This window comes from Rhinatrema bivittatum, chromosome 9, assembly GCF_901001135.1.
Source record: "Rhinatrema bivittatum chromosome 9, aRhiBiv1.1, whole genome shotgun sequence".
Lineage (NCBI taxonomy): Eukaryota > Metazoa > Chordata > Amphibia > Gymnophiona > Rhinatrematidae > Rhinatrema > Rhinatrema bivittatum.
In genome coordinates, this window is record NC_042623.1 from 19,129,202 (window position 1) to 19,152,997 (window position 23,796).

The following is a 23,796-nucleotide window of genomic DNA, read 5'->3' on the forward strand; positions in this document are numbered from 1 at the left end:
CTAAGATCCCTGCAAATTGTTCAGAAGGTTGTGGCTCACATCCTGACAGATGCCATATTACTCCAGTACTTCAATCATAGAAACATAGAAATGACGGCAGATAAAGACCAATCGGCCCATCTAGTCTGCCCAGCAAGCTCCCACACTTATTTTCCCATACTTATCTGTTTCACCAACCACCGAGTTCAGGGCCCTTGTTGGTAACTGTTTGATTCAAATTTCCTGCCATCCCCTATCATTGATGCAGAGAGTAATGTTGGAGTTGCATCAAAGGTGAGCATAAGGCTTAATGGTTAAGGGTAGTAACTGCTGCATAAAGCAAGTTACCCTGATGCTTATTTACCCAGACTGCACAGATCAATGCCTTGTTGGATGTTGTCTGAATGAAAATCCTGTTTTCCACATTTCCCCCTGCCACTGAAGCAGAGAGCAATGCCGTATATGCATTCAAAGGGATGTATCAGGCTTAATTGGTTTAGGGTAGTAACTGCCGTAATAAGCATGCTACCCCCACGCTTATTTGTTTACCCAGATTGTGAAGTTCAGTCCTTGTTGATTGTTGTCTGAATGCAAATCTTCTTTTCCACATTTTCCCCTGCCATTGAAGCAGAGAGCAATGTTGGAGTTGCATTAACCATGCAAAGGCTTATTGAGTAAGAGTAGTAATCACCAGGTAGTAGCCTCCACTCCAGTAATCCACCCCCAAGGCTCTTCTCTTCATTCCCATCCTCTAGCCTTTATGAATCCACAGTGTTTATCCCATGCCCCTTTGAAATCCTTTACAGTTTTTGTCTTCACCACTTCCTCCGGAAGGGCATTCCAGGCATCCACCACCCTTTCCGTGAAGAAATACTTCCTGACATTGGTTCTGAGTGTTCCTCCCTGGAGCTTCAAATTGTGGCCCCTAGTTCTGATTTTTTTCCAACGTAAAAGGTTTGTTGTTGACCGTGGATCATTAAAACTCACTCCACTGGATTCCTATATACTGGTGTATTTGGTATAAACTGTTGGTCCTTATCCATAATCTATTGAACAGTGCCTCTTCCCCATAGATAAATTCAACTTTAAGACTGTAACCATAGTGAAACTTACCGGTCTGAAATTGCCACTTTAATAAAGGATACATCCATTGTCTCAAGGAATCACTTTCATTTCCAAATATGTAGCAAATGGATCATTTATTTATTAAAATTTCTATATCGGTATTTGGTAGAACAGTCATATCGGTTTACATCACGTCATGTTACAATTAAAACACGAAGAAATTAACATTACAAACAATAAAACAGTATTACTAAAAATGTAACTTCCATTACACTTTATAATAAAAGGTCCGAAACATGCAAACACATAATACGAGACATTCGACAAACTGTCTTACTTGTCATCTCTTCCCATTTGGTTCTTGGGTCATTCAGCGAACCTGCTAAAACCTCTGACCTCCCTTAATATTCTAGATTGTATCCCGGCCGGACTCATGGCTTTGTCCACTTAGTGTCACACAATCACTTTCTCGTAAACAGGATGGCGTTTAACTTTGGGAAACGCTTCATTCTAGTGCTCTGGAAAGGAGCTTAAGTACCTGCGTTTTGGATGTGGAGGAATTCCCTGCACCGTCTGATGCAGTTGGAACATATGGCGTCGGGTACATCTCCGGCGCATCAGCGTCTATTCTTGCTGATCTGGGATATTGTGTCTCATTGTGAACGTCTGACCAGTATCTGTCTGTTTTATTACTGCGGTACCGCACAGTATTATTAGCTGATAGTGTTTATCAGTGAATTAAGTGAGCTTGGGAGGGGGTGAGGGGTGGGTACATGGGGGACGGTTTGTATTATTGTTTTTCTACATATTGTAAACTGTCTTGGTGTAGTAGCTCCTTGCTGGGGGGGAATACCCCATAGCTGGCGATGCTGTTATCTATGCAGTAAAAATCATTGAAACATAACTCACTACTGTATGTACCTTTGCCAACAATTGGAGATTCTTCTCCAATCCCTTCAGTACTGAACAGAAGTGATTTGTTTAGCAGTTCTGCTTTTCCCTTGTCCCTCTCTACAAATTTCTGCTTATCTTTTCTGTCTACGGTTCCACATCTATCCTTCCTCTTTTCATTGACAAATCTGAAAAGCCTCATCACCTAGTTTTATTTCTTGACTGATCTTTCCTTCCACTTGTTCCTTTAGCACTCTGACTACTTTCCCTGCCATGTTGTCATGCCCTTTAAACAGTCTCCCAAATTTCTCCTTACTTCCAGTGTAATATATGCCATCATTTGCCAACAATGTCCCTGTGCTGTCTATATAGGACGAACAGGTCAATTCTTAAGGAAAAGAATAAATGGGCATAAATCTGACATTAGAAATGGCAACATTCAGAAACCAGTAGGAGAACATTTCAACTTTCCAGGATATTCTCTTTCTGACTTTGTTTGCCATACTCCTAAAAAGGAACTTCAGAGGAACATTTCAGCGTAAAACTGCTGCTGCTGAATTGGAACTCATAAAAAAAAAAAATACACCAGCACCTTAGGTCTGAACAAAAACAATGGCTTCTATGAACGTAACTGTTTTCAAATCATTTTGTCTTTTCACACTTAATCAGTTGTCAGTAGTGTGGGCTATAATGCTATCTACACTGTTTCCATATCCTGCCTGCCTAATTGAGGGGTTGATGCAATAAAGTGCACCAAGTTAGTGCACAGGTTTATGGGCGGTTGGGCGCGCATTTTGGACGCACTACACTAGCACCCGAATCAAAAAGGAGATTAGCACATCCAAAATGTGCCCAAATGCCTAGCCGATGGCGCTCATCACATTTAAATTCCATGTACATGAGGCTATTTAGCTGTTACCCCCCAATGCAGAAAATCATTGAGCACCCAACACACACTTTTTAATACCACAAATTTAACTCCAGGCCCGGAGCTGGCATTAAGTCAAACTGCGAGTCAAGGGCTTAGGAGAAATTAAATACTGTCCTCCCTGGTTCCTCCTAATAGTATCATTGTGATACTTAAATGTACTGCTTGCGGTGTTTAAGAATAAAGATATAATGAAATGGCTTGACAAAGAAGAAAAATTCTGGACGCATAATATGCACGCGCAATAGACATGCTCCAGGCCAATTTCGTCCCTTGCTATTATGCGTGTATATTGATCAAAATCGATTTGAAGCGGTATAAAATGGATGCTCATATTGAGCACTCATTGCAATTGTGGGCGCCCATTGAATTTGAGCACTAGGGATGCACAATTCTTCTCTAGCACGTCTTTTTAACACAGCAGCTCATTTAATATTGCATCAGGCGCCCAGGAGACATGACTGTGCGCGTGTTAGGAAAGCAGGTACTCAATATGAGCGCCCGTTTCAGCGCGCGTCTTATTTCATCAGTCTGTCCTGTATCCCCCCTCCTCCTCCCCTGCCCATCTCCATATATTTTACCCACCTTTGTATTATACTTCATGCATCTGATGCAGTGGACTCTGTCCTCAAAAACCCATGTCTCAATAAACTGGTTAGTCTATCAGGTGCCACCCACCTCTTGTCATTTTTGCTAACCAGACTAACATGGCTGTCCCTCTGAAGAGGTTTCAACCAAAACATATCACAGCAGAAAAAGTAATCATAGTTAGGTCCTCAGACATCCAACTAAGTTAGGTAATATCAGAAAAAGCCAGCTGGAACAAAAAAGTCTTCAACAGCTTTTTCAATGATTTTACACAAGTTAATCACAAAGCTACTAGCAATGTATTCCATAGTTAAGGAGCAGCCATGGAAAATGATCTCTCACAGGTCTCCTCAAGATGTGTGCTGTGTGTTCACTGTACCTGCAAGAGTCCTCTTTGTGAGGACCTCTATGCTCTTGATGGATTGTGAATATGGAACGAGAATTCATCAATGGCAGAGAGTCCATACTAGCCATTTTAAAGACCTAAGCAGGCTACCTTATATGAACTGGTAACCAATGTAAATCACATAATGTTGGTGAAATGTGTGTTTTCTTATTAAGTTCTATAATCAGATGGGTGGTGGAATTTTGTAGCAACTGGAGAGCACCCAAAGCATATTCATGTAATCCAGTGTATAATGCAGTGCAATAATGTAGGCTTGGCAGGATCATGGCCTGAACCACAAATCGAAATCAGCCTTCATAAGCTGCTTCTTTATAGACCTTAAAAGACAAAGTTTATAGTAACCAGAATTACTGCAGCAATTTGAGATTAGATGGAAAGCTCCTTATCCAAGATAATCTCAAGCCATTTGACTTGAGCAACTACCAGGATGTTCACATTATAGAAACATAGAAATGACGGCAGAAGACGACCAAATGGCCCATCCAGTCTGCCCAGCAAGCTTTCACACTTATTTTTTTTTCTCATACTTATCTGTTACTCTTGGCCCTTATTAGTAACTTTTTGGTTCTAGTTACCTTCCACCCCCGCCATTGATGTAGAGAGCAGTGCTGGAGCTGCATCTAAGTGAAGTATCTAGCTTAATTGGTTAGGGGTAGTAACTGCAGCAATAAGCAAGCTACTCCCACGCTTATTTGTTTACCCAGCCTGTGCAATTCAGTCCTTGTTAGTTGTTGTCTGAAATATAAATCCTCTTTTCTTTATCCCCCTGCCATTGAAGCAGTGAGCTGCACTGGATATGTATTCCAAGTGAAGTATCAGGCTTAATTGATTCGGGGTAATAACCGCCGTAACAAGCAAGCTACACCCATACTTATTTGTTTACCCAGACTATCAGCTCGATACTGTAAGGCCGCGGTAGAAACAGTGCGGCAGTGTCAGGCGCACCCTTCCTCCCCGCACGCACAGTTCTCTTGACCTAGCGCCTGATACTCTCTTCTAATTGCATGCAAATGCATGCCGCGGCTGTGAAGCGTTAGGGAAGGGTTATGCCCGCGCAACCCATTTTACTGTATAGGCGCTTAATACAGCGCCTATACAGTAACCTGGGTGCGCTGGTACCTGTCATTTCAAATGTCATTTCAAATGACATTTGAAATGACAGGCACCAGGCAGTGTAAAAAAAAAACAAAAAACCAAAAAAATGTAAAAACCTGAGTGTTAAAAATTTTTTTTTTAAATACCTGTCACTTTCGTGCAGTCATCCAGGCAGCGGCGGGAGCCGGAGGTCCGCGTGGGTCCAGGCGGGCGGCAGCGGGAGCCGGGTGTTCGGGCGGGTAGGCGGCGGCGGGATCCGGGGGGCGGGTGGGCGCGTGTTCAAACGAGGCCGCGGGCCGGGTCGCACAGGCGCGCATTAATTCAGGCGGAGGGAGCCGGCGGCCTCCGGCAACCCCCACCGGCAGTGAATGAATGCGCGCCTGTGCGACCCGTGCGATTCGGTGCGTCGTGACGTCACGCCTTGAGCGCCGAATCGCACGGATCGCACAGGCGCGCATTCATTCACTGCAGGTGGGGGCTGCCGGAGGCTGCTTTCGCCACTGGCTCCTCCGCCTGGATGAATGCTCGCCTGTGTGACCCGGCCCGCGGCCTCGTTTGAACACGCGCCCACCCGCCCCCCGGATCCCGCTGCCGCCTACCCGCCCGATCGAACACGCGCCTACCCGCCCAAGGCCCACCCGCCCCCCGGCTCCCGCCGCCGCCCGCCTGGACCCACGCGGCCCTCCGGCTCCCGCCGCTGCCTGGATGACCGCACGAAAGTGACAGGTATTTAAAAATATTTTTTTTCTGACAGGTTTTTATGTGTCCCACAGCATTACATTTTCTCGCTCATCTCTGTATCGCTTTTTTTTTAAATTGTGTTTTATTGTGTTTTAGTGTGTTTGAGTGGTGTCGATGGATTTGTTACTAGACTCACAGTCCTAACACCTACTAGGGGGAGGCGGTAAACTAACACGTTAAGGCCGCGGCAAAACAGCGGGTTACTAAGGAGATAATATCAGCGCCCGTTACAGTATCGGAGGGAAATAGCTAATTCCTTCATTATACAGCTAATTCGTTCATTTACACATCATATACATGCGTGCGGAAAGGGTTATGTGTCTATTTTAAGAAGCGCTAAGGACGCGTGAAACTGGAGACTGTATCGCTGGATCGCCTTACGCGTCTGTATTGTGCGCTCCCAGCACGTTACAGACGGGGAATCTTTAACTGCACGTTGCTGTATCGACCTGTATGTAATTCAGTCCTTGTTGGTTGTTGCCTGAATATAAAGCTTCTTTTCCTCCCCCCCCCCCCCCCCCCCCCCGCCGTTGATGCAGAGAGCTCTCAAAGCTGAAACAAGATGGAATCTCAGAAATTGCAGGGTTGGTTCTTCTGTGTCTTCGCAAAACCATGATCTTCCTTTGTTTTCCATCTCATCCCCTTCCTTCCCCTATTCTTTCATTTCCACATCACTCCTCATCCATATGCCTCCTTTTCCATTCGTACACCTTGCCACTAACAAACCATTCTCTTCCCCAGCATCTACCCTCTTGCCTCCTTCCCCACTTCCATTCCCTCTTACACACAGCCCCTTTCCCCTCCCCAGCATTCTTGAAAACTGAGTTCTGCTCATTCTGAGATTAGCAGGGTTGAGCAGTGAGGCACACTCTTTTCCTGTCCTCACCCCCTCCTCAAAATATTTTCTTCTTAATAATCTCTATCCAGTAATAAAATAGTTTTCAGTCTTTGTCTCTGTCTTGATTTTCTGGCTCAGCATCTTTTTTCTTCTCATTCTCCAACATTGCCTCTATTCTTTTGTAAGTGGTCTACCTCTCTAGTGTCCTCTTTTCTTTCAAGTCTATCTTCTTGTCTCTTTCCTTCAGCAATGGACATTTTAATATTTCTTTTCTGTCCCCTTCTACCTTTTTCCTTCTTTCTTTTCTTCTTTGTTTCTTCCTATTCTTCCTCTATCCTGCAAGTTCTTCTCCAATCCTCATTTCCTTTTTCTTATTATATCCCTTGATTTATTCTTTCGTTCCTTTTTCTCTTGCCATCCCTGGTCCTCTGTTCCTCACCACCCCTTACTTCCACCTTTTCCTTATTAAGCCTTCTTCCTTTTCTATTCCTTTGCCTTCCTATCTTCCATTTGTATTTTCTCCCCACAATCTTGATCACTTCACAATCTTGCTCTTGCTTTCCACTTTCCCACCAACTCGTGTGCTCTCCTCTTGCTGTCCCCCTCACTCCTTCATCCACATTCTTGCTGTTTGCTCTATTGTCTTCCCATCCTTACTCTCCCCCACTGTTCCTCAGGCTGACACATCCTTGCTGTCACCTCCCTTGTCTACTCATTCTTGCTCTTGCCTCTCCCTCTTTGACATCCTTTACCCATGCCAGGTCCATTCAGAAGCTGCAGAAAAAAATACTTCAACTCTGGCTACTGATTTGGTTGTGGCCAAAAGAAAGAGGCAGGAAGCAGGGAAGTAGCATCAGCTGAGAGCTTCCTCCCAGCTCTTGCATTGGCCTCTATCCTCGTGTCCACTGGGTGCTTAGCATACATTGTAGACAGAAGCAGCTAGGTTGGAAATGGAAGGTGAATTTTTTAAAGCCCTGAGATCCTGGATGCTGTACTGTAGGGAGATATCTCATGTTTTACCACTGAATCATTAAATATGAATCATAATAGCCAAGAAATGTACAAGCCAGTGTACTGACATTCCCCAAAGCACTATCTCAACTCAGTGAAAAAAAACAAACAAACAACCTTGCCCTGATTAAAACAGCTGAACTTTAAAACAGAACTGAAGGATATCTTATCAGATCTGCCTGTTTGTCAGTTCCTGTGCAAATATAAAGAAGACAGAAACAATGCAACAACTTAAGCCCATAAGCAGGAGTCATGGATCAGCCAAGGCAAGTCCACAGGTCAGAAAGACCCCCACCCTTGGAAGAAGGGGGGGGGGGCAGTCTGAGGCAGAGAAAACCACTCTGGCACACATCTTGATATACAGATGTGGCAGTTCTTGCCCTGAAGAAATGGGGAAAGGGAAAAAGACCTGCAAGGTGGCAGCCCCCCCCCCTGTAATGGGGAGGGGGGAAAAGACTTGCAGTGCAGCAAAGACCCTCCACCCACCTTGTGATTATGCATGAGTTTATGCATATTTATCAGTTGGAAATATAAGTCGGGCAAAGAAGGAGGGAGGCAAAACCAGGGAGCAAACTGGAAGGGTGAACCCTGAGACCCTGGTGGAAAGGAGTGAGACCTTACAGCGAAGCATCCCTGAAACCAAAAGGGGGGCCAGAAGCAGCCTAACACTCACTGATGTTGAGAAAGGAGAAGATTAGGTGTGGCCGGAGCCTGGAGTAAGAAGATGCCCTTTCAGGTGCGGAGAGTGACAGAGTCTGAGACGGTGAGGGGCAAGAGCAAGCCCAGACAGCCCGGCAAGTACCAGAGTCAGAAGCAAGTCTCCTTCCGGGACAGCCTGCCCCTGTGCCAGTACCAAGCCCAGGAAGCAAGCCTCTCCCCTGCCAAAATTTTCCAGACCTCCAGCTAGCATCTGCTTCAGAGGGGTATCGCCTGAAGCTGGGACCAGGGGTAAGAAAGTTAGCCATAATTGATGGCGGGTGTGAAAGGGAAATAGAACCAAAAAGTTATTTATAAGGGCCAAGAGTAACAGCTAAGTATGAAAAAAATAAGTGCGAAAGCTTGCTGGGCAGACTGGAAGGGCCGTTTGGTCTTCTTCTGCCGTCATTTCTATGTTTCTGTAAGTATTAATATATTAAGCAGGCTAAGGTTTATGGCATGTTTGTTACCACCCATGATGCAGAACTTTCTTTAGGGAAAACTGATGCTTAGTGGCCAGGATGTTAGAGACAGAAATTGTTTTCTATATGTTCTATCCTGCCAAATCTGGTAAGTCCGTTTATGAGGAGAAATTATGTTGTCATTTCCTGACTTAGGACTGTGAAATAATGTGGGAGGGCAATTGGAAGGGTCTTGTAGCAGACAGGTCCCTGCACCCATAAACTTGCTTATAGTCCCCTAAACCCAAAGTTGAGTTTCTAAACCCAGATACTCCGGGTCAAACCTGTAGAATTCTCAGCTATAAATTGCTAGCGTGTGCCTCCTGCCTCTACCTATCTTGGTCTCTGTGTGTGTCTTTGTCTGCCTTCCAACCCTTTTCCATGTGCCTCCTGCCTCTCCCTTTCTGCTCCCCATCCCCTGCATTGGCTTCTGACTCCACTCAGCAACAGAAGTTCATGCTGCTGCTGCACAGCACTTCTTCCCAGCTGTGCTGACACTGCAAGCATGCAGAGAACTCGTGAGCTGGTGCTTTCTGATGTGGATCTCATTGAACATAAAATCACCAGCAGGAAATGGTGGCTTGCAAGTTTTGTGCATGTTTATGCTGCTAGCACAGCTGGAGAGAAGCACACAATAGCAGCAGCCTGGGCTCCCATGGGTCATGTGCAGCCATGCTAGGAAAGGTGCATGGACATGAACGTGCCCACATTAGAGTGAACACTGGTTCACTCCAGCTGAATAAAGCTCCATTTAAACTTCTGAGCTCAAGTACCTGACTTGAAAGGTTGTTTTTTGATGGTAAACTCCAGGCCCTACTGACTTATCCACCTTATACTATATTTCATCATAATAGGATGATGCTGTACAGACAACCAAAATTTCTACTTAAGGTAGTATTGGACTTCTACCTTAGTGTCATCCTACCAACATGTTTTCCTTAAGCCACATGCCCATAAAAGTGAAGGCGCTATCTATATTTTGGATTGGAGAAGAGCAGACTTAAGCCCATAGAAAATCCAATGAGCTTTTTCTTTCTTTAGGCTGTAGCAGACCTGGCTACGGTCATTGAAAAAATTCTTCGTTCCTAGTTACAGGCGTTCTTAAGTGATGATGATCTCTTAGATAGTTCCCAGTTTAGCGTTCTTCGCATCACACACTGAGTCTCTCTTGGTCTCAAGTTTTGATTCCATTTGCCAGGGTTTTGACTCTGGGGTGCAATACCTTCTTGTGCTGCTTGATATATCCTCAGCCTTCAATATGGTTAACTAAAATCTACTACTTGGCCATCTTCAAAGTTTGGGGATTTCCTCTACAATCCATTCCTGGTTTTCTTCTTTTCTCTGACTTCTACTTTCAAGTGAGGATGGATGACTCTTCTTCCACTCTATTCCCTCTGTCAATGGGTGTTCTGCGCTTTCCCCTACTTTTTTGTTTATTTACTAAAAATACTTCTATTCCACCTGTAATAACTTTGTTAAGCTGCTTTGTTTAATATCTACTTGATCCCAATTTGCTCTGTTCTCTCTCGGTTGGGGTGATGTTTAAACTTTACGCAGGTGATCTTCAGTTCTTCTTCCCTGTCACTACTTCTATTGATCAGGCTTTTGGGAAGCTGACTGCTTGCCTTTTAAAGATTAATGAATGGATGAAGGAAAACAGGCTATCAATTAATGTTAAGAAAACTGAGATCCTGATCCTATCCTGCACCTCCTTAGGAGAATTCCTATCAATTTTCAGTTTAATGGGTATTCTGTTCCCATCCAATGAAGCGCACATAACCTGGGGGTGATAGTTGACTCCTCATTATCAATGCGGGCTCATATTTCTTCAGTAATACAATCCGCTTACCTCAAACTCCAGCTTTTGTTCTCTTTGAAGCCGCTTCTCTCTATCTCTGATTTCCGGAATATATTCTTCCCGGGGAATAGGAAAAAAGGACTTGTAACATTGGTTGGGACGCATATATTCAAGATAAATAAAACAAACATATTGTCATTTTTTATATGCAACAAAAAAACTTAAAAAAAAAAATGTTTGAATGTGGCAGTTTTGAGACGTATGATTAGATGAAGCAAGTGAAATGTTAAACGCCTTGCTGTTCTCATTTTATATAAGCCTGGAGCAAAGCTGAGCAATTTATCACTCCACTATATGAAAGTCTCTGTATTATCCTCCTGATGTCATGAAAGTGATTTCCACTTTGTTTTTTGTTTTGTTATATATAAATTTACCAGTGGGAATTAATGGCTGTTGCTATTGGGTGGAGGTTTTGATAGTGGCACAAAATATGCAATGGTTTTATTGGATATTTTGGCAGCGTTCAGTACCCCTAATCACCAGGTCCTGACCCTCAGGTTGAGGGAAGTGAATTACCAGTTCAGCAAGTAAAAAATTAGGAGTGATTCTTGACCAGGCATTGTTTATGCGCCCCCAGATTAAATCTGTGATAGTGACTTCATTTTATAACCTAACTTTGCTGCCTGAAACTTCTCTTGGATCCAGGGATTTTTGTACTATCTTACAAGCTATTATTTTTCCAATTTTGTGTAATTGTAAATCATTATATCTAGGTTTACCTGCCTGCTCTCTAAGAGCTCTTGAGGTTATACAGACCTTTGTGGCCTGGGTATCAATGGGATCCAGTAATAAGGATCATATAACACCAGTTCTTCAAACACTATACTGGCTCCTTTTACAAGGACGGATAAAATGTAAATTTATTTATTTATTTGCAGCAATTTCTTACCTGCCCAATTACCAGACATCTTTCCTGGGCGGCTTACAATTTCACATATACAATATACTTATACGGAAGCTTCTTAATACCATCAGGGCACCCTGAATTACTTCTGTCCTCCAAATCTGTGTTCCCCTTCCAACCCCAGCGCCTTGAGATCTGCTCAGCAGGAGATAGGCTGGAGATGCCATCTTGCACATCTCACTGAGAAACATGACTGGGCATTCTCAGTTTCAGGCCCTCTACTCTGGAACTCTTCCAGAATAACTTTGCTGGATCTCAGATCCGCGAGTGTTTAAGAAAGCTTTGAAAACCAGATTAGGGTTTTTGCAGGTAACATCTTGACTATTTCTGGTCTCTCCAGAAAATGGTCTGTTTCTTTGTAATCTGAGAGAGATAATTTAAATGTGTATTTAATTTAACTCCGCCTCGAATTTTGGAGGGTGTGGGATATACATTTCTTAAAGAAATCGTATAAAGTGGAGGAGTGTAGTCTTATGGATTACAGAGTTATTACTTTTCTTATAGAAAAAGAATTTGTAGTGTACTTTAATGTTAGCATGGATGTGGCGATAGGAGCCTCTCCCCTCCCCCCCCACCAAAAGTAAACCCAAAATACCCCAAAACAGATTATTTCCGATGTAGCAGCATTCTTTGCTTAAATGCTAAATTTCATGTTTTTTCAGCTTCCTATGCCATTTACATTTTGTGCTGCTATTTGTGTTAAAATGCAGAAATTCCTAATACTTTTATTTGCTTGTCTATTTCCGTTTTGCTGTGTCTTCATGCAATAAACTATTGCTGCTGTAAAAATTGACTTACCGTGAGAGATTTCCTTGCGATAATGCTTTTTTGAATGTGGCAATAAATTTATTCCTTGACTACATGGTTTTGCGCGACCGATACTTTTATCTGCATTTAATGACTCGATTTCTTGGAGTCTGTCTGAAAAGGATATTTTTTCATCATCTATTTATTGATTTACAGCAATTTCTTACCCATCTAATTGCCAGACATCTGTTCTGGGCAGCTTACAATGTCACATACAAAAATCAGAAGCATAACATAAAAAAACAAAACAAAACTCTATACTTCCCCAAAGGCAACCCGGAACAGATGAGCGTTCAACTGCTTCCAAAAGATTTTATAATCCTGTAACTGAGGGATTTCCAAATGAAGCCGATTCTACAAAGAAGGGGAAATCCAGAAGAAAGCTCTAGTCCTAGTCTTCTGCAACCTAACTTTGATGCCTCCTTTGACTGCTAATAAAAAAAAAATCCCTCAGAACGCAAGACACTTGTGCCTTTAAATAATCCTGTCCCTCCATGAATTGCCCAGTAAGTCAGGGATAAAATCTTAAATTTAATTCTTTGACTGTTAGGGAGCCAATGCAGGGACCACAGTACTGAAGTAATGTGGTCCCCCAAAGGAATGCCCATCAGCAAATGAGCTGCAGCATTTAATACCAATTGCAGTGCCCTTACCTGACATTTAGGCAAACCTATATATTGGGTATTGCAATAATCCAAGGCCAAAAAAAACAAATACTTGGATCACCACTCTAAAATCGTCCTTATCTAGAATATATTTCAAGTGCTGCAACTTACGAAGCTTAAAAAATCCAGCCCATACAACCGCAAGCAGCTGCTCCCTAAATGAGAAAACCCTGTCCTTCACTACCCCAAGATTCCTGACTGAGGGCAAAATTGGAATCATATCAAAATACAGATGCAATGGGATGTCTTTCACAGGCTCCCTAGAAATATAAAGAATCTGTCTTCGTCACATTCAATAATGATTTGCACACAACCAATCCCTCACCTTTCCCAAAAGATTCTCGACCTGTTTCAGTGTGACTGTAACACCAGCCCCACAGGGAACACGAGTTGAAAATCATCCACATAACACAAAAAAGAAATACCCCAAGACTTTGGAGCAGATGACAAAGGGGAAGCAGATAAGAACATAAGAACATGCCATACTGGGTCAGATTAAGGGTCCATCAAGCCCAGCATCCTGTTTCCAACAATGGCCAATCCAGGCCATAAGAACCTGGCAAGTACCCAAAAACTAAGTCTATTCATTGTTACTGTTTCTAGTAATAGCGGTGGCTATTTTCTAAGTCAACTTAATTAATAGCAGGTAATGGACTTCTCCTCCAAGACCCCAGCTACACTAACTGGACTAACCACATCCTCTGGCAACAAATTCTAGAGTTTAATTGTGCGTTGAGTGAAAAAGAACTTTCTCTGATTAGTTTTAAATGTGCCACATGCTAACTTCATGGAGTGCCCCCTAGTTTTTCTATTATCCGAAAGAGTAAATAACCGATTCACATTTACCTGTTCTAGAACTCTCTTGATTTTAAACATCTCTATCATATCCCCCCTCAGCCGTTCTTCTCCAAGCTGAAAAGTCCAACCTTCTCCATTGCAACTATATCTTTTTTGAGATGCGGCGACCAGAATTGTACACAGTATTCAAGGTGCGGTCTCACCATGGAGCGATATAGAAGCATTATGGCATTTTCCGTTTTCACCATTCCCTTTCTAATAATTCCCAACATTCTGTTTGCTTTTTTGGCTGCCGCAGCACACTGAACCAATTATTTCAATGTGATATCCACTATTTATTTATTTATTTATTTATTTGTAATTTTTATATACCGAAGTTCTTGTGGGAATTACAAATCACTCCGGTTTACATAAAACGATGAACTGCCCAACAGCGGATGGGGGCTTTACATAGAACTGTAGAACATAAGGAACAATAAAACAATAAAAACTATGATGCCTAGATCTCTTTCTTGGGTGGTAGCTCCTAATAGGGAACCTAACATTGTGTAACTATAGCATGGGTTTTTTCCCCCTATATGCATCACCTTGCACTTATCCACATTAAATTTCATCTGCCATTTGGATGCCCGGAGATTAAAGAGAACTGGAGATAGAGATGACCCTTGAGGGGACACCTGTCCTCACTGGAACCCAATCTGAAATAGAATCAGCAATACCTGTTACCACTGGTCCTCCAAAAAAGAACCGAACCACTGATGAACTACACTGCCAGTCCCGACCTCCTCCAATCTCTGCAGTAAACTCTTGTGGAATAGGGAGTCGAACACCATGGATATGTCTAAAAAAGCAATGATGACCTCCCACTTTTGGTCCAATTCCCTCAAAACAAAATCTGCTACAGAAAGCAATAATGATTCTGTTCCTCAACCTTTCCTGAACCTACATTGCCTTTCTTGCAAAATCTGGTTGTCTTCTAAGGCACTCACTAATTGATTCAAAACTATTCTCTCTAGGATTTTTCCCAAGGAGGGTAGAACTGTGATGGGTTGATAGCTAGACAACACCTCTAAAGGTAAACAAGCACTCTTAACAATGGGATGCACTATCCAGTTTTTAAACTGCGTAGGCATCATCCCTCCTCAAATGAATGATTGAATAAAGAAGTGAATGATAATAGCATGTCACCACCCAAATTTCAAAGGATCCACAAAGGACATATATCCACAGGATTAAAAGAGCCTCTTCTACTTCTGTGGAAGCAACAGATTCAAAATTTAGTGCAAGCCATATTTTCTCTCGATCTTTATAATCAAAGGTTCCAGTAAAGAAACAACTACAATCTGTGACTGAATCCTGGATATCTTATCCCAACAAAAAAAAGCATTGCAATCACTGCTAATTGCATTATCTTTGTCTGTTATTGGCCCCATTAAGCGTGAAACAACATTGAACAAAGTCTGTGGACTATTTAAAGAGTCTTGAAGCTGTTTAGTAAAATATTGTCTACAATTCATTTCCAAGTTCTCATCTTTTTTCTTAATTCCAGAAATTCCTGCCTCAGTGTTTGTCTTCCACTTGCGTCAAATCCTTTCCACATGCCGCATAGCTCTAGTCTTATCCACTAAAGCTGCTGAGTATACTTTTGCAATAAAGGCAACGATAAAAACTTTGAGGGGCTATTTTATCTAAAACCATAGATTATCTTCCAATGACTGTACCCCTTTAATGATAGTTACAGTCAACCTTCTTTACATTATCCAACTCAGATCGAAGCAGATCAAAATTTACTGGTCCTCTAGGTATAAATGCTTTACTCTATTACCCTCCAACAGACTGGTATCAGCCTGGCCAAAAAATTCAAATGAGAGAACATCATCAGACACCAGTGCAATTGATTTTAATCCACTTTCTCTCGCCATGCAATGGGCCAGAAATAGCACCAGCCATTTTAGCACTCTACTGTAATCAGTTGACATTGTCTCATATATAACAAACACCTAATAATCCTTTAATCAAAATGGGGCATGCAAAAGGCAAACAAAATTTAATGTGGACAAGTGCAAAGTGATGCACTTAGGGAAGAGAAACTCAAATTATAGCTACACAATGCAAGGTTCCACATTAGGAGTCAGCACTCAGGAAAAGGATCTAGGTGTCCTCATTGAAAATACGATGAAATGTCCTGCTCAGTGTGCAGCAGCAGCCAAGAAAGCAAATAGGATGCTAGGGATTATTAGGAAAGGAATGGAGAATAAAACAGAGAATATCAATGCTTCTATGGTGCTCCATGGTGTGACCTCATTTTGCGTATTGTATGCAGTTCTGGTCACCACATCTCAAAAAAGACACAGCAGAATTCGAAAAGGTACAGAGAAGGGTGACCAAAATGATAAAAGAGGTGGAACAATTTCCCTTTGAAGAAAGGCTAAAGAGGCTAGGACTCTTCAGCTGGAGGAAGAGATGGCTGAGGGGAAATATGATAGAGGTCTATAAAATGAGTGAAGTGGAACAAGTAAATGTTAATCAGTGGTTTACTCTTTTGAAAAGTACAAAGATCAGGGGATACACTATGAAGTTACTAGATAATACATTTAAAACTAATAAGAGAAAATATTTTTTTACTGAACACATAATTAAGCTCTGGAACTCATTGCCAGAGGATGTGGTGAAAGCTGTTAGTGTAGTTGTGTTTAAAAAAAATGGTTTGGACAAGTTCCTGGAGGAAAGTCCATTAACCATTATTAAGGTGGAGCTGCAGAAATTCACTGCTTATTCTTGGGATAAGCATCTTGGAATCTCTCTACCCCTTGAGGTCCTGCCAGGTACAGTGACCTGGATTGGCTACTGTTGGAAACAGGATACTGGGCTTGATGAACCTTTGGTCTTGACCCAGTGTGGCAAGCCTTCTGTTCTTATGTCTTATCCTCTCCTCTGTAAATGAAGTTTATAAAATCCTCCTGCCAGCTATCTCTGGTCCTCCTTTGGCCCCTTTGGTGAAGTGAGCAAAAATATGTGCTTACTATTTTAGTTTTTTTCCTTTCCACCATCCAGTTGTCTTTTCTCATCTATCTTACAACAGTCATTGCTTAAATCAAGCAAGTATTGTACTATGAGCACTTGAAAGCATGACGTAGCAGAACGCATTCTATATAAAAAAACCCTTAAATAAATAAATTCAAGTGTTCATAATGTCATAATTGCCTGATTTAACAATGAGTATTGAGTTGCCAGAATGAATTGCAAAGTTATTCATATGAAATGTTAGAAGTCCTAATGGAAACACAAGCAACCACAAGGCTGGATTTCTTCGGCAGGCTGTGATGGTAGAATTGACTACTAACTAGGTCTGTCTGACAGGCCCAAGTTCTGTAATAATGAAATTCTAGAAGAAACTCTGGTATTCATGTAGTCAGGTCAGTGTGGCAGGCTACACATTGGGGATCTAGGAGGCTGGAGTCCTGACAACAGCCTCGTTAGTATTACCGGCTATTTAGATTAGAGCGTTGGGCTTGGGCATGGAAAAAGAAGATGCCGGAGGAAAATAAGTGGTGATCTTGTATGCTTTTCTACTTAAGATGGTGGAGTGCAAAGGAGGGGAAGACAGACCGTCCTGGATAAGGAAAGATCTTGCAGGTGGTCACTCTGTGGCTGACAATGGGTATGTATCTTTAGTATGGGCAAAATTGGGCAGGAGGGATGTGCCAGATCTTTCTGCTTTCATCTGCAATGTAATCCTACCTCTGAACTTCCTCTTTTCACTAACCTATCTAAAAAGAAAAATCTTGTTTCCACCACTATAACTATTTTTAAGCATTCTTTACCAAAGGAGAACATAAGAATGCCTTACAATAGGTCATGTTTGTCTATCTGTGACCTATATCAGCACAGAAACTGGACTGAATTTGAGATGAGAGAGACCCTAGGAAGAGTTAAAAATATTTTCAGCAGGAGGACTGTATCTGGGGGCTAATGGGAATTCCCATGTCCCAATAGCCCAAGAAGTAAAGAGAGGGAATACATTTAAAACAAATAGGAGAACATATTTTTATTATTCACTGCATAATTAAACTGTGGAATTCATTCCTGGAGGATGTGGTAAAAGCTTGTTAGTGTACCTGAGTTTAAAAAAAGGTTTGGACAAGTTCCTGGAAGAAAAGTCCATAAACCATTATTAAGGTGTGGACTTGGGGAAATCAATCCACTGCTTAACACTGGGATAAGCAGCTTGGAATCTATCTACCCCTTGGGATCCTGCCAGGTACTTGTGACCTGGATTGGCCACTGTTGGTCACAGGATACCCTTTTGGTCTGACCCAGTATGGCAAATCTTATGTTCTTATGAGGAGAGGGAGGATGGGGGTTAGTGTGATGGAGAAAGAAGGCGAATGCAGATGTGCTGAGGGTAAAGAATGCCTTTGGAAATGTGTAGTCTGAGTGCACCTTTCAAATCTTGTTTGCTCTAGTTGTGCCTTTGTTGTTCTGAGTACTTTTCCTGTTTCCCTTTGTTTTTTTCAAATATTTTCCTTTGTCCATCTCTGTCTGAGATCCTGTGTTTCTATTGAATGATGATCATTATAGGTGTGCTTGTTTTTCTGCCCTCTCTTCACTTTGTGCAACTGGTCTTACTCCCTTAGGGGGGAGGGAGTCTTCGTGGCAACCTGCAAACCTCTGCATAGTGTAGGGTCCTTTTATCAGACTGATACATGGATGGTGGAGTTCCCTCACTCCTCCCCTTGGATTCTCCTCCTCTATCTAACCTTTTGTCAGCCGCTTTAGAAAACCATTGCACTGCCATGGTCAGAGCACTCAGAATGAAAAAAGAAACAAATACAAAAAACGTGATTTCACCCTGATATGCGATGCAAATGAATCTGGAAATATTTCTTTAGCTGGACCTCATAAAAAAAAAAAAAGGCACTAAGACCGCACCATGTAAATGGTGTCCTGTGTCTTGTACATTGAACAAGTATCTGCTTTGAATTTAAAATCATTGGCCCAAAAGAGAATCTAACCTGATGTAAGTCCAAATCCCGAATATATTTTATAATGTAATTAAAATACAAAATAGCAAAATAACTTATCTTGAGGCTCCAACCGAAAAAGAGCTTGATGTATACCTGGTAACTTAGTCAAGTGCTGTCTCGAATTTTATGCTTGACCCAACATAAACCCGAAGCTGTGGCATTTTGAATTTACTTCAACACAATTTTTATTGGTAGTAGAAGTCCAAACAAGTACAGTGTGCAGCCTTACATTCCACACAACCCGGCCAAACTTCGCCGAACCATCACAGTAAACTATGCAAGGCATTAAACAGTACGAACATACCATTTACATTCCCTTACAATTGCACCCAACCCCCCCCCTCCCCCACAAGCTCCTCATGGTCCGCCGAATCAAATTATATCCATTGGATTCACAGTCTGAAGTCTCACATCCAAAAGAATTAAGCGTTGAAAATTAAGGCTCTGAAGCCTATGTGGCAAGGACTGAATATAAGACTCCCAAACCTGTAGAAAAGTTTGACGATGACAAGAAGATATACGGGCCAACTGCCATTCCAGTTGCATCAGTCTGTAGAGATGGTTCCACCAGGTCCAAAAAGATGGCGAATCTGAGGACCACCAATAGAGGAGGATGAGCTTCTTTCCGACACAGAAAGCTTTACGAAGCAGCAAACAGGGGCCTTTCCCACGGAGCAGTGTCACAGGGATACAGTTAAACACAATTCTACTGAAGGATTAAGTGACACAGCCAATAAACGAGCCATATAGCCCAAAACTCGACCCCAAAAGGAGCTAACTAGAGAACATTCCCAAAACATATGAAGATAAGAACCTGATACTGTTTTACATTTTTCACACAAGTCGGAAGACAAAGATGTAAAATGGCATGCTATACTGGGGAGGGATATAAGCTCTTCACAAAAATTTAAATTGCATTTCCCGGAAATACATATTTGAAGAGACCCCTGAGAGATTCTGGAAATTCTGTTTAAGCAGGGCAGCCGTTATGGATAGGCGACGGTCTACATTCCATCGCTCTGCCAACAGAGTGTAAATATGGTCCAGAAGGCACCTGCGTGGTCTTTTATAGTAATGAGCAAGACGGGGACTGCGCTGTGTCCCTAAGGCAAAGAAATCTTCCAATGTTAAATTCTGGGGCAGTTTCACCTCCAAGGGTAGGGAATTGATAATAGTGCTGAATTTGTAGATACGGAAGGACCTGGGCTTGGGAGAAGCCCATATTGTAGAGTTAGGGAATGAAATGGCAAGAGTTTACCCGTGCCGTCTAAAACATACCCTAAAGAGTCAATACCTTGATTAACCCATTTCCGAAACCCAGCAGTTTGAGAACCTGTTGGCAAATCCAAATTTCCTCTAATAGGTAAGAGATATGCACAGCGACCAGGAATACGTAAAAATTTAGTGGTCAGCCTCCACGCCTTGCGTATCGGAGTAATCAAAAGCGCGATCAATGGCGGCAACAAGAGCTGAGGCGCCTCAGCCTGCGCCACAAACGGTAGGTCTAATGGAGCCACGAGAGTCCGTTCCGCAGACAAGGCAACATAGGTAGATTCACCCAGCAGCCAGTCGCGGACAATACGCAGATTACCCGCTATGTTGTAAAGTCGCAAGTCGGGCACCCCTAGACCCCACCCTACCCCAGGGAACCTGTAAATGGCGAAACGGGATCCACGTTTTCTTACCATGCCACAAATATTTATTCAGTGCGCTCTCCATTGTTCGCCTGTCCCTATATTTGAGTAAGGGCCAGATTTTGAAATAAATAAAGCCATTTAGGTAGGATGAGCATCTTAAACAAGTTCACCTGCCACAGCAAAAAGAGAGGGAGCGCGCCCCAGGTCCCCAAGCGTTCCACCACATTCCTCAACATCGGAAGAACATTAATGGCGTAGAGATTAGAAAGAAGTAGAGGGAGGTGAATACCCAGGTATTTAAACTTAGTTGGCCCAAAGAAGAGGGAATAGAGACCTCCAGGTATCTCGCAGGGAGGCCAGGAATGCCAGCGCTTCAGATTTCCCCCGATTCAACTTAAACCGGGAAAATGTACCAGACTCCTGCAAGAGTGAAAGGGTGGTGGTAAGGAACTGCCTGGGATTGGTCAAAAAGACCAAAAGGTCATCAGCAAACGCTGAATATTTAAATGTTTTTGTTTGATAACGTACTCCTTTGATCGTACGGGTGGCTTGAAGGGCTAAGAGTAACTGCTCAAGCTGTAAAAGAAACAGTAAAGGAGAGAGCGCGCAGCTTTGTCGCGTACTCCGGCTAACTGGGAATGGGGCTGACTGAGAACAATTGGCAACAATAAGCGCCTGAGGGACCTGATATAAAAGTTGAACCGCCTGTGTAAAAAAACAAAACAAAAAAAAAACCAACCCGAAATTCCCACCGACTGTAAAATAAAGAAAAGATAGTCCCACTCCACCCTGTTGAATGCCTTTTCGGCATCAAAGCTGACCGCCAAATAAGGTTCAGTCATTTGCTGACAGAGAGCCATAGCCGCCAGGACCTTCCGTATATTTGTTAAGGCATAGCAATTGCGGACAAATCCCACCTGACCTGGTTGGATCAAAGAAGGCAAGAGCACCGCCAATCGATCTGCCATTATTTTAGCTAATAATTTTTTATCTACATTTAACAGGGATATAGACCGATAAGATTCAGGAAGTAATGGATCTTTCCCCGGTTTTGGAATTAGAGTGATGTGCGCAGTATTCATTGAATACTGTAATGAGCGCTGATGTTTGAAGACAATCCGCACAAGAGCTGAGCCGACCTGCACCCGAATCCGGGCAGCAGGCCTCAAATCTGCCACAGCAGGTCAGAGATTACAACTCGGGTAGCTCCATCAGTGGTAGCCAAAGCTTTGCTGCGCTCTTGTACGTACTTGTCTGCCTCTGCCGTGTCAGTAAACCACCTAACACCCGTCCCTGAGGTCAATCGAAGCCGCACCAGATAGATAATTACCATCTTCTAACCCATAGGGGCAGATTTTAAAAGCCCTGCGCGCCTCGGGCAGGCATAACTTTCTGAACAAAGGTGGTGGGGGGGGGATTTAGTTAGGGCTAGGGGGTGGGTTAGGTAGGGGAAGGGAGGGGAAGGTGGGGGGGGGGGGGGGCCGGAAAAAAGTTCCCTCCGAGGCCGTTTCGATTTTGGAGCGGACTCAGAGGGGAACGGAGGCAGGCTGCTTGGCGCGCACAGGTTGCACAATTGTGTACCCCCCTTAGCGCGCATGTTATAAAATCTGGCGTAGATTTGTTCGTGCCGTGTTGGGCGAACAAATCTACGCCCGCACATAACTTTAAAAATCTACCCCATAGCGTGCAGCTTATTGCAGAGAGGGACCATAGCATGTCGGTGTTGGGTCACCACGGCTGAAAAATCCTGAAAGACCAGGATCTTTTGGTTATTATGTTGCAGGGCCTTCCCTTTACGAATCGCATTCAAGACTTTATGGGTGTAATTTAACACTTTAGTGATTACTACTCTTGGACGATCTTTGGGGGCTCTTTTGGGGCCAAGACAATGTGCTCTTTCAATGCGGAAAGGGCCGAGGCCCTCGGGCAGTTCAAGCGCATGCAGAATCCACTCTTCTAAGAAATGCAGTAGGTGGTGGTCAGCAATCGACTCCGGCAACCCTACCAAGCGGAGGTTAGATCTACGAGCCCGGTTCTCGAGATCTTCTAAACGCTCTGTGTGTTTACTTACGATGCGCTGCAACGCCGCCATTTCCTGATTCAAAGTTTGGGGGCCATCTTGCAATTCAGAGATGCGGTGCTCCGCTTCAAGAAAGCGGGTCTCAAAAGAAGTGAAAGAAGAGGACAGCTCCGTAAGTTCGGTAGAAATTAGGAGCAATTCTGGGCAAATCGTTACTTGAATCGCGAGTTTAAGTTCCTCGAGCCCGGCATGCGCAGCCAGCGCTTGTGGCTGTTCCTCCCCATCTCCGGGGACATCTGGGCCCCGCTGCTTATCTTTCTCTTTTTCGTCCTCCTTCTGCTGTCGGGATGTCACTGTACAACAATCTGGTCCTGGCTTTATCTCCTTTCCATGGCACTGATTAGAATGAGCAATATAGCGTGTTAATCGTGCTGGATGAAGCTAGATGCGGAGCGGGGGCGCCATGAAGGGAAGCATGCGTCCTAGCCCTTCACTGCATCATGTGATCTCGCGTTTTGAATTTAAATCTTCTTCAGGGGTCAAGGTTAGCACCCGGTGAAAAGGGAAAAGCCAAATGTTCAAGAAATACCTCTTCAAAAATCAGCATAGTTTGAATTGGAGATTGGACAGCACTGCACTCCCATGGCGTTCAAAAATATTTTTGGGACTTACATTAGGTTGGATTCTCTTTTGGGCCAATGATTATAAATACAAAGTAGGCACTTGTTCAATGTATAAGACACAGGACACAGTTTACATGGTGTAGTCTTAGTTCCTTTTTTTTTTTTTTTTTTAATGAGGTCCAGCTAAAAAAAAATTTCTAGATTAATTTGCATTGCATATTAGGGTGAAATCACGTTTTTTTTTTGTATATGATCAGAGGAGAGGCAGCTGCTCCCTGCATGGCACCGCGTAGCATGGGCTCGAGCAAAAATAAATAAAATCTCTCTCTGGCTCCTTGCTAGCTCTGGCTCCTGCATTATTGGCACACCGGGAGTGTACATGTTGCTGGCAGCTCTCTTTCTGTTGTGGATACCAGCTTTTCGGTTCGTACCAGGCTGGGCTCAGCCTGGATTCCCTTCAGCAGCCTTTACTCTGGCTGTGTTGGTGTAGCACACCACTTCAGGTAGTGGCAGATCTGTAGCCCTTTCAGATTGTGCAGAGAGTTGGCTCGTTGGTTCCGCCACAGCTGGGGAAAGGGGCGTGTTCCAGTTCCTGTGGCAGGTTGCTGATGCAGTCCAGGTTGGGTTTTGGTGTTAACTGGTAGGCTAGGGCTTGCAGTATGTGCAGTACTAGGGGTGGGCTGGTGCTGGCAGATGGAGCAGCAGCAGATTCAGGGATTGTGAGGGGCTCCTACAGGCACCTGCCACCTTTGCTGCCT

General features: G+C 43.3%; 1 protein-coding gene across 5 annotated transcripts in view; it reads left to right on the plus strand.

The window, feature by feature from the left end:
* Positions 1 to 23,796, plus strand: part of MKLN1 (muskelin 1) — a 315,844-nt gene that overhangs the window by 114,249 nt on the left and 177,799 nt on the right. The window contains exon 1 of one of the 5 annotated variants that reach the window (XM_029616987.1): positions 17,371 to 17,392. The exons of the other annotated variants lie outside the window; for them this stretch is intronic. Coding sequence (XP_029472847.1) covers positions 17,389 to 17,392 — 4 coding nt within the window. The 5' untranslated portion in view covers positions 17,371 to 17,388. Of the gene's footprint in view, positions 1 to 17,370; positions 17,393 to 23,796 lie in introns of those variants that run through there. 5 annotated transcript variants of the gene reach the window in all.